Here is a 12,084-nt window from a genome sequence, read left to right on the forward strand (position 1 = left end):
ATAATACACGTATAGTCATTCTTTTCTCCTTTTTCTGAGGCAGTTGGGAAATAAATAGGAAAACTAGCCTCATACTCTATACCTAGTATACTTGACATTAGAAAATTGAAAAAAAGGAAAACTTGAAAGATTTTTAGGGACTAGAATCTTTATGAAGAAAAAAAAGATGCATAGAGAAAGACAATTTGATATAGATGTTTGGGAACTAAAATATACCTAATAAGACTCATATTTCATGTGGGAATAGATAGCCCAGAATCTCGGCTAGTAAACTCCATTGGTTGTTTGGCATTCCTTTATTCTTAAGGACCTTTCCTGACTCCTCTATACAAAATGGAAGCATCTTGCATTAGAATTTAACCTAGAAATTATTAAAGGCAAAAAGATTCATAGAGTTAATAACCCAGATAAAAAATTAAAAGATAATTTCTCCAGGAATTGATTTTATGATTCTCTCTACTTCTGTCTTACAAACGTACCACCCCAATCCCTGAGCTATGGCACTTCCTCCTGCCTAATGTGTTTTTGAAAATTTGACATAGTTCCTACAAAGTATTCTTTTTTAAGTTCAAAAGTAAATATATGTGTCTATATATACATATGTATATATATCACACACACACACACACACACAATTGTGTGTGTGTGAGTGTGTGTGTGTGTACCCAAAGTGCAGAACCCACCTTTCATCTCATACCTACCTCTTCCAGAAAATTGTTTCCCCAATAGACTGTTCTGCAGCCCAACAAGTAGGAAGGTTATAACCACAACCACAACTCTGGGTCCCTCTGGGAAGAGCCCAGTGGAGAAAAGCTGTCTTCTGAAGCATCTTTTCCAGGGATTAAGGCAAGCAAGGCAGGCCCCGTGGGCTTAATTAGGGAATACTTTTTGCCACACTCCCCGTTCCTTAGGTCCCCACATCTACAAGAAGCTACTTTTATAATAAGTCAGGATAGTAATCAGATGCAAAGAGATACTTGATTTTCCTTTCCACCAAAGGGATGAAAAAATTGCTTTTATTAAAGAGTGCCATATAAACAGACATAGGGGAAAGATAAGAAAGAATCATCAACAACCAAAACATGGTTCTAAGACCAAAGGATTTTCTCCATTTGTCAATAAAACAGCTGCAGAACACAGCACAACCCTAAGGTCTTGTATAGAAGATTCAGCCTGATAGAGCTTAGTAGAACTACAGAAGGATCCAGGGGCCACAGGGCCATCAGCAGTAGTGGCAGGAGGGAAGCGCTCCCATAAGATTTCACAGGCTTCCGTGGTCCCAGAGCAGATATCCCCAAGGCACTGAGGTCAAGAAAGGATTGAGGATGAACTTCCTCCATTATATGAAAAATTTATTGATGAGAAGATATGAACTAGCTCATAGAGACACTTGGGATTGGAAAAGCCCTTCATATGATGGGTGAAGAATACAAAAAAAGAAATATTTTCCTGGTTTTTGTTTGTTTGTTTTTTCCTCTTTTTAAAAATCGTACCTAATATTTAACTTCAACTGGGTAAAGCCAGAAGAAAAACAAAAAACACTTAAATTTATTTCTTTAAAAAAAAAAACAGGAATGAAGTATTACATATCAAATGGAGTAATAGCAGAGGATATGGAAAGAAAGTAGAAATTTGAAAATATGATTGAAATTAAAAAAAACAATAAAATCTTTTAGGATGTGAATATGTACAATAAAAAGACAGGAGTGGGACCAGAGATGACTCTTGATTCTGAATGACTAGATTTTTTTTTTTAAAGTTGATTTAAAGGAGAGACCTTCAATAAACATTTGATGAATGAGTGAACTCAATTTAAGACTCAGGTAGTGATGTAAAGATAGGTCAACTTGTAGCCATACACATCTACCTTCTGCACTCTGGTTTCTCTCAAAGAGAGCTACCATCTCTTTAAGGTCATTCTTCCCTTGTGCCCTGAAGCTTCATGTCTCATCTTACGCAGAGATAAAGCTTCTTCATTTATCTTACTCATCTATGTATCCTTGAGTTTGTTCTCTGTAGCTGGTCGTCTAGTAAGCTTGTGAATATGTTCAGTATGTGCATCTCAAAGCATAAACCCTTCCTCTACTCACTGTGGCCTTGAGGCTGTTCTACTGCCTTTCTTCTCCCTCTCCTTACTTATATCAAAAATTATCTTATTCTTTTATTTTATATTTTCTCTATTTCTTTTATCACTTTTTTTTTGCTCAAACCTGTGACCCCCCACTTAAGAGAGATAACATTATTAGTACTTTAAAGCCCACCATATGTTCCTTTTCAATCTGTTTCCTCCCCTTTTACATATTACCATTAACCTGAATTTTGTGCTTATTATTTTATTAAGCACATTTTCCATAGGAAAAAAAAGTACTTTTTAGCTTTGCCTATTTACATAGTATCATATTTGATGTATTACTCAACATTATGCATTTGAAAATCATTCATGGCCATGTAATTTACTAGAGCTCTAAAAGAAAATCACTGCTGTCTTATATGAATTTGAATTTTTAATCATTCATTATCCATAATTTTTTTTATTGTAGCATATTTGCACCTTAAACTTTAGTTGCCACTCTCAAATTTTTCACAAGGGTTGTCTGCTATCCATTTTGCATATATTTTTTTTTAATTCTTACTATTCTTTTCTAACATCCTGTCTAGTCATATTTTTGCTAATTAGTTATTATAAAACATTTTGGGGATATTTTGGGGATATTTTCCTACTAATCACTGAGGTTGAGCATTTTCCATATATATTTTTTCTTCATTCTTAATGGTTATTATTTTTTCTTATCAATTGGTTGGAACTCTTTATATATTCTGAATAGTAACCATTGCAAGGTATACTTGTTACAAATGTAGACTCCTAGTGTGTATCTTATCTCTTCACTTTAAGGTGACATTTGTGAATAGCAATATTAATGATACCAATATTAGTATCATTGAGTTTATTAGTCTTTTTTATGATGAAAAATAGTATTCTTTTATTAGGCAAAAATATGTATAATACATATTATATGTTATGCATATATACAAACATATACATGACACACAAAATATGTGCTTAATTGTAATAATAATAATTATACCCTTACTTATAAAAGCAGTATTTTTAAATAGTATGATACCTCTCACTATAAGACAAAGAAACAAATTGTTATATATTCATGTGACAATAACTATTAAAATCAATGTTACTTAGAAATTTCAGAGGATAACTACTGATTCACACAACAACATGGAAACTTTTTTAAGTTCTTGAGTTAAAGAATCAAGGCAAAAGACTGTATACATTCTGATTTCATTTTATCTTCAGTAATCTAATGGGATAGGAAACAAAATAGGGGTTATCTCTATAAAATGGGAAGAAAGGACTGGAGATGTATATTCTGGAGGGAAAAAAAGGCAATGTCTATACCTTAGGAAACTCATCAAACGGTGTCCTTAATAAATGGGCATGTTTTAATGTATAAATATATCTCAATTTAGAAAAAACTGAACAAAAAAAATCGACAATATATATTTGTCTTTGCAATTTATCAAATAAACATGATTGGCCCTTAGAACCTAGTCAATTCCAGGCCACTTGCTATTCTTTTTTTTTTTTCCTGAATCAATATGCTCCACTTTTTAAGTTGATGAATAAAAATGTAAAATTTGTACATAGTAAAGAGATGCCATGTGACGTTTCAATATGTATATACAGTATAATATTTAAATCAGGTAAAACATATCCATCTTCTCAAACATCTATCATTTCTTCATACTAACAAATGTTTAATATACCTCCATGTGGCTTTTTGAGTAAAACAGTGAATAATTATTATCTATAGTCACCTCATTATGCAATATTGCACCAGTGCTTTTTACTCCTTTCTGTCAATAAGCACCTATTGGTACCCATTGAAAAGTGTTTTCCCATCCTGCCTTCCCACTTGCTCTTCCAAGCCTCTAGTAACAAACATTCTGCTCTGAACTTCATTGAAATCAACTGTTTGATATTCCACATATGAGTGAGATCATACAGTACTAGTCTTTCTGGTCCTAGATTATTTCACATAACATAAAGATCTCCTATTTCATCCATGTTCTAACAAATGACAGGATTTCATTCCTTTTTATTCAATTGTATATAGGTACTATATTTTCCTCACGAATTCATCAGTTGATGGACATGTAAGTCAACTTGAAATCTTGTCAATTGTGAATAGTGCTGCAGTGAACATAGAAGAGTGATTGTCTCTTTAATATTCTGATTTTATTTCCTTTTGCGAAAAACTCACTGTATTGAGATTATATGGTAGTTTTATTTTTTATTTTTTGAGGAACCTCCCTACTCTTTTTCCTGATGGTAATACTAATTCATATTCCTGCAAACAGTGGGAAAAGGACCTCTCATTCTCCACAATCCTCACCAGCACGTGTTATCTTTAGTCTTTTTGATCACAGCAATTCTTCCCAGAGCAAGATGGTATTTCACTGTGGTTTTGATTTGCATTTCCCTGATGATTAATGATATTGAGCATTTTTCATGTATTTTTTGGTCATTCATGTCTTCCTTTGAGAAATGACTATTTAGGTCTATTATGATTTTTAAATGATTGTTTGATTCCTTTTGCTCTTGCATTTTGTAGTTACTTATGTATTGTGGATATCAACCTTTGCCCAAATTATATCTTGTAAATCCTTTTTTGTTTTTTTAACCATTCTATAGGTTGCCTCTTTGACTGTTATTTGCTTCCTTTTTTAAAGATCTTCTCAGTTTGATGTAATTCTATTTGTCTTTTTTGCTTTTATTTCCTTGATTCTGCAGTTTTGTACCAAAAAAAATAAAAATCTGTGCCTGTTCCAATTTCTTGAATAATTCTCTCTAGTTGTTCTCCTAATAGTTTCATTGTTTCTCATCTTATATGTAAGTCTTCAATGCATTTTGAGTTGATTATTTTTTATCTGATGGAAGATATAAATCTAGTCTCTTATGGTATGTATATATACATTAAATTAATAACTTTTTTTACTTTTTATAAAATCTCTTAAATTTCATTCTAAATACTAAATTTTACTTTTATGTTAAATTTTTAAACTATCTGTAGTCAATTTTGTGGAAATGTAATGAAGTTTGGATACAATTTTATTTTATTTTTGACCTCATATGGTAAGAGAAAAATTCCAGCAGTGTTTATTAAACATTTGTATTAGGCAGGGCTCTCTAGAGGAACAGAATCAACAGTAAGTATAATTATAAAAAGAGAACCTACTAGGTGGCATTACATGACTCTGCATACTGGAGAGCTGGAAAAATTAGTAGCTGTGTAGTCCAGAGGCTGAAGCCTCAGACTAAGAGGGTCCACAGTGCTACCCTAGCCTGAGACCTGAGGCTTCTAGAGAATCACTGGCAGAGTCTGCTTTGGAAAATGAAGAAGCAAGAGATCAATATCCTCAGACAATTGCAGGAGCAATCAAGAACCCATTCAATAAGAAACAAGCTTGCATCTGCTGCCACTTCCTTTTTCTTCCAATTTTTATTCCATCCAAGCCACCATCCTATTGGACAGTGCTGCCCACACTTAGGGAGGGTCTCCATTTCAGTTGGCTATCACACATGCCATTCATTCCTAGACACACCCTCATCAGCACACCCATAACCCTCAGCATCTCTTAATCCAATAAAGTTAACAATTCAAATTGACCATTACAACACTGCTTGCTCTCTTTCCCTGCAGACTATTGTTTCACCTATGACCATTTTTTCTCAGTCATCTGCTCTCTCTTCTACCATAGGTCAAATTTCATGTTTCTTTCTTCATGTACATTGACTTATTTTCTCCAACTGGTATTTTATTATATCACTTTATAATGACCTTTGATATACAACAGGAAAACCCTCACCATTTTAATCTTCCTCAGAATGACCTTTTCTGCTCCTCCCTATCCAAAATGGAAGTGCCGCAGTCTGGCTGGGCACAATTCAGGAGCCACTTGTCAAAAGAAACTAACTTTATTTTTAGAACCACACAAGCCAAAGAAAACAGCTCCTCAGGAAAAAACCCTCAGAGCCCAACTGCCACCACCGGCTTCCCACAAGCCACACACCCCAACCCAGCCTCCTCCTCCCACAATCCTCCTGCTCTTGAGGCCGATTGGCTGGGTCACATGGGCGGAGCCAAAAAAGTCCCCCAATGAGCAGCTCCGTGGTCTGAAAGGGCAGGGAAACAGCCCAATGAGCATCACCGCAGAGGAGCCAATCAGCTAGATGTTGCTGGGGCCGCTGTGAGCCAATCATCAGCTGGCAGTCTGAAAGTTTGCTGGGGCCCCTTCAGCTCATCAGCTGGCAGTCTGAAAGTTTGCTGGGGCCCCTTTGGCTGTGGCTCTCAACATGGAAGGTTGACTGAAAATGCACTGAAGTTAAAGATAGATTTGTACGATTGGCATATTTATGTTACTGAGACACTCTGCTTATTAAAACAGTATCTATCAATTTATTTAGGTTTTAGTTCAATGCTTTGTTTATATTTCAAGTGGTATTATCTTTATTATAATTTCCATTGACTAGAGGCATATGATAGTTGAATTATTAAACATATTGGTTTGTATCAATCTATTTGCTAAATCTCTTAAAATTAATTTTTATATTCTTCTGGAAGATTCTATGTAAAATTTCATACCATCTTTAAATAATGCTATTTCTTTGTTCTAATCTTAATGCTGTGTAGTTATTTGTGTTCTATTATTTCCAAGAAAATCTGTATTATATTTTTAGTTTTTGTGGTAGTACTTTCTTATCTTATTCTTTATTTTAAAGAGAGCAATAAGTATGATTTATAACTTTTAAAATATTTGACTTCTTACTATTAGAAGTGATTTTTGCCTTCTGCTAGTATATAAAGATTTTTTTCCTTTTAAAGCACAAATAGAGGCTGAAGTGCATGAAATATTTTATTTATATTTATTAATACAACTATACAGTTTTGCTTTTAATCAGATAACATGGTGAATAACATTAATTGGTCTTGAATCCTAACCAAATAAACATTTTTTAACAAATTTGATTGAGGATTTGTTCTTTGAAATATTTTTAATGCACCATTTAACTTTTTGGAACTTAGAATTTTTCAGAATATTTTGTTCTTTTACTCTTCACATCTAAACAGAAGCCTTCATTACTAAAATGAGAATAACTCTTTATTGAATACATAACTCATACAAATTTTTTTAATTGTTAAGTATAACAGAAAACATACCATGTTAATGATTTTTAAGGATACAAAAAGATTTTTAAGGGACCAAATGAAATTGGTTTAAAAACTTCTAAAAATATATTTTTATATATTTCATATGTTTGTATGTGTGTGTGTGTGTGTGTGTGTGTATACACTTATCAGTGGGAATGGAAATCATAGTGAAAAACAGAGGGAAGCAATGCATTTACTGGTGTGCATTCCAGAGAAGCAAGACCTGTCTGAAGTCTGTTTTGAACTCCTCAGCTACCCAGGGTGCTGGCATTCAGTTTAATACTCAACTATGAGGCAAGGCTATGTATCCCAGGAAGCGTTAGAAACCTGACCCTGGGGAATACACAATTACTGCTGACACTTTTCTCCTAATGTGTCCCTTGGAGGGAAGCATGAGATGCACCCTTTTCTTTTAGGTATTGCATCATCTAAAGAGAAACTTCCAGGAAAGATTATTTTTCCATTCTAAATAGTCCTTGAAGAGACATCTAATAGTCCTTACAGAGACATCTATTATCCTCATCAACAAACTAGAAGGGACGGGTGGTTGCAGAGCTTTTGCAGAGCATTCTCATGGTTCCAGACAGGGTGAGTGCTGCAGACTGTTCTTTCAGAACAACCTCTAACCAAGACTTCTCACCTGCATCTACCCCTACTGTGCCCGCCCAAGGCTTTCCTGACGTCCTGGCTGCTGCCCTATGGGGTAACCCCTCGTATTTTCAAAACTTTATTACGTGAGTAATTAAAGTTAGAATACTGAAACACGAAATATGTTCAGCTAACAGAAAACGATACTGATATCTAAGTTCTTTAAGCACTGAAATTCTGAGGGAGTTTCAAAAAATTATAAGTGCCTGGGGACTCACAGAGCAAATTACTGCATTTTTTAATGACTAAATTCTAAGTCAAGTCTCTTTTCATTATACAAGAAATATTTGGAGACTGAGCTTCTTGGGGACTGCTAAATACCTGTCATTGTAGAGAATCTTGTAAGTCCTTTATGTGTTTCAGAAGGAAGAATAATGTTTATATACTTTACATAGCCCTTAAACCTATGCTAGTCATAGGCACATAGCAAAGGATCAATCAATATATATGAGTGTTAGGTGGATAAATGTATGAATGATGAATAAAGATGCAACTTTACTAGTGAGAAGGGACCCAAGCTTAGAGAAGCAAACTAGTCACTAATGAGTTATTTAGCACTGGACTTTTTAGCTCTTATCCATAGCTCTGTAGCATTCTGCTCTGTGCATTCATGCTTTCTGTAATAACTACTCAATGTGGCCATTCTCTGGTGTTTGGGGCTCAGAAAATGACAGACAGTACAGAGAAGTGAATATTTCAGTCAGAGGACACTTCCAGTCTCTAACACCATTCCACTCGCAGTTCTGCCCTTCTGCCGAGCACTGTTGCTTATTTATTTTCAAAGTTTGTCTCTCCTACCTTTCCTCCTCAAAACTTGAGGGAATAGGCAAGAGGTATTTTCTATAAATTAATTTCTCTAATTCACAATGCATTCTGTAACTTTGCTCTTGACTTCTTGAAGAAACCATATCATCTCTCTCTTCATACCTAAGACAGTCCTAAATACACAGAAGTACTCAGAGTTAGAAACCAAGAGAATGGTGTACAAATCCTGATCTGTATTCACCACTATGGTATAAAAAATGGCAGTGGACTTCTGAGACAAATGGATCTGTCTTCTAAGTTTTTGCTTTGAATCCTAGTTATGTGAATTTGGACAAATTACTTCTCTCTAGTTTCCAGTTTCTCTATCTGTAACACAATAGTAATACTCTCTGCCATAGATAGAAATGAATTAAATAAAATATTCAAGTAAAATATATAAAGTCCCCAGCATCATGACCATTCCATGGGAACTCTTAGAAAACACCATTTCATTTCTCCTGTATAAAAACTCCCTGAAGGGGTTTTCAGTTTACTTGGATGAAATAGTGATGGCATATGAATATTTGAAATTCAAATAAGGAAATATTAAATGTAATAAAAGAGAAAAAATCAAAGCACTCTTAAGGTTAGCTGAGAGAATTATCACTCCTGGGAGAGGATATGAGAAAGGCTTCGATGATGACAGAAATATTTAGTAAACATTGGCACTTAGGATTCCAACAGGAGATCACAAGAAAATAGGAGAAATTAATGACATCAGCAAAAACTGAAATGCAGGATCTTGGTCCTATTTAGCCAAGTCATTAAGTATGTAGAAGGATATTTGGTTCTGAAATTTGATTGGAACCACATTAGAGATTATCAGGGTAAGAGTTCTGAGTTTTATTATTAAATATTTTGGAAAGAAAATAGGCATTTAAACTCCTGCTTAGGAAAATAGACTTGAAGAATGATTCCTTTGAGGTAAGAATACCAGTGAAAAGATGTTAAAATAGTCAAGGTACAAGGCAGTGCTTAACTGTGGTCACTAATTCAAGTTAGCCTTGCAAAAAGTTTAGTTGTTCTTTCTCCCCAGAAGTAACTAGGGCATTCTTAACCCTAATAATTTTTTGATGCATTTTAACTGTACATAATAGTGGGATTCATTGAGCATATTCATAATGCACACAATTTGTGACACATGAGAGAAAACGTACCAACTTTGACTTTCTGAGACTGGCTTATTTTACTAATTTTATTAGTAAAATTAAATTTATTTACTTATTTTAACATGATACTATAGCACTCCATCTGCTTACCAGCACATCACAGAATTTCATTATGGCTAGATAAAACTGTATTGTGTGAACATACCATATTTTTTATATCCATTCATCTCTTATGGAAACTAGGCTCATTCCATAACTTGCTTATTGTGATTTGTGCTGTTATAATCATGGGTGTACATACATCGCTAACATATGCTGACTTTAATTCTTTGGGGTAAATAACAAGAAGGGAAGAAAGCTGGATCATATGGTGATTCCATTCCTAGCCTTTTGAAGAATCTCTGTACCCATCTCCATGGTGGTTGTCCTAATTTACAATGGGTAATCAATGTTCCAATTCTAAAAGTTTCCTTATTTCTTGTCTTCCCTTTATAGATGACACAATGGATGACCAGTGAAAATCAAACAATGGTTACAGAGTTCCTCTTCTCTATTTTTCCACACCTGCATGAAGGTGGCCTCTTATTCTTTGTTCCCTTACTTATTGTCTATGTATTTATCATAACTGGGAACCTAGTGATAGTCATTGTTGTCCAGTTGGACACTGCCCTGCGTACCCCCATGTATTTCTTCATCAGCGTCCTTTCCTTCCTGGAGATCTGGTATACCACAACCACCATCCCCAAGATGCTCTCCAACCTCGTCAGTGAGCAGAAAACCATCTCTCTGGCTGGCTGCCTCATGCAGATGTACTTCTTCCACTCATTAGGTATCACAGAAGGCTGTGTCCTGACAGCAATGGCCATTGACAGGTACATAGCTATCTGCCATCCTCTCCGGTACCCAACCATCATGACCCCCAGACTCTGTATCCAACTGACAGCGGGATCCTGTCTCTGTGGCTTTCTCCTTGTGCTCCCTGAGATTGCATGGATGGCTACACTCCCTTTCTGCCGTTCCAACCAGATCCATCAGATCTTCTGTGACTTCACACCTGTGCTAAGCTTGGCCTGCACAGATACCTCCCTGGTGGTCATTGTGGATGCCATCCATGCCGTGGAGATCCTGGCCTCCTTCCTGGTCATCGCCCTGTCCTACATCCGGATCATCGTGGTGATTCTGGAAATGCCCTCCGCTGAGGGTCGTTACAAGGCCTTTTCCACCTGTGCCGCCCACCTCGCTGTGTTCTTGCTATTTTTTGGCAGCGTGGCTGTCATGTATTTGCGGTTCTCAGCCACCTACTCAGTGTTCTGGGACACAACAATAGCTGTCACTTTTGTTATCCTCGCCCCCTTCCTCAACCCCATTATTTACAGCCTGAGAAACAAGGACATGAAAGATGCTATCGGGAGGCTTTTACGCAGTCAGAAGAAAGCTGATAGGGCTGGGAGATAGAGCTACAGCCTGGAGACTGTGACAAGTCTCCTGGAAGTTCAGAATTTTGCTCTTCCTTGTCTTGCTCATGGTTATGCTCTTTCTATAATCCACAGGGACTTGTTCTCTTATTATTAATAGAAACCATAAACTGCCACCCCCAGGTCATGGGTGACAGCTCCATAGTCTGTCTACAGCAATGCACACCAGGCTCATGGTAGCTGAAGGACTATCTGTGGGTTCTCGTGTTTTATAGCACAAGTCGGCCTCTTCCTCATGCTCTGTGAGCTGGAGACCTGCCCTTCTTGTCTGTCATTCCTCATGCTGGTAAGATCAGGGTGCAGAATAGAAAAGACACCACAGACAGAGTAGATCTGAAAATTGCTTCTGTTAACTTTCTCCCTTTTGTCTTTCCAGCAATGAATCCCCATCACTCAACATCCCACATAAAGTTTCTTGACACGAGGGAAAAGTTTCTCCACTTTGACCTTATTTAATCCACAAGTTCAATCCAGCAACTATATACTGATTGCTTACATGATGCGCTACACAATTTTAGGTCTGAAGGAGCTTCACAAAAATTAATGACATAAATAGTCTATTTCTCTGTAGTTCACATTACTTATTAAAATATTTCCATCTGTGAGAAAACTCTTAGAATTTAAAATACACTGGATAATCATCATTATTTATATGTGTAAAATAAAACTCAAAAAAGTTTAATTACCTTTGCCTAAGGTTATCCATGAATTTGATGAAAAAAGATGGGGCTTAACCTCATCTCTACTGCATTTACTTACAATAAACATATGGTCTCACTTAATCTACTTGTTCAGAAACTAAATTATATGATTTTTTTT

The 12,084-nt window shown here is 35.7% G+C and overlaps 1 protein-coding gene across 1 annotated transcript; it reads left to right on the forward strand.

Moving 5' to 3' along the window:
• The first annotated feature begins 10,218 nt into the window (after positions 1 to 10,218).
• LOC143403776 (olfactory receptor 6K6-like) lies at positions 10,219 to 11,245 on the forward strand. Its single transcript, XM_076861962.1, has one exon. It carries the CDS (start codon positions 10,286 to 10,288, stop codon positions 11,243 to 11,245), a length of 960 nt encoding a protein of 319 aa, XP_076718077.1. The 5' UTR covers positions 10,219 to 10,285.
• Positions 11,246 to 12,084: the final 839 nt, after the last annotated feature.

Source organism: Callospermophilus lateralis, chromosome 7, assembly GCF_048772815.1.
Source record: "Callospermophilus lateralis isolate mCalLat2 chromosome 7, mCalLat2.hap1, whole genome shotgun sequence".
In the NCBI taxonomy this organism is placed as follows: Eukaryota; Metazoa; Chordata; class Mammalia; order Rodentia; family Sciuridae; genus Callospermophilus; species Callospermophilus lateralis.

Coding starts and splice junctions, on each gene's coding strand:
- LOC143403776 (XM_076861962.1), top strand. CDS start 10,286: ATGACACAATGGATGACCAGTGAAAATCAAACAATGGTTACAGAGTTC.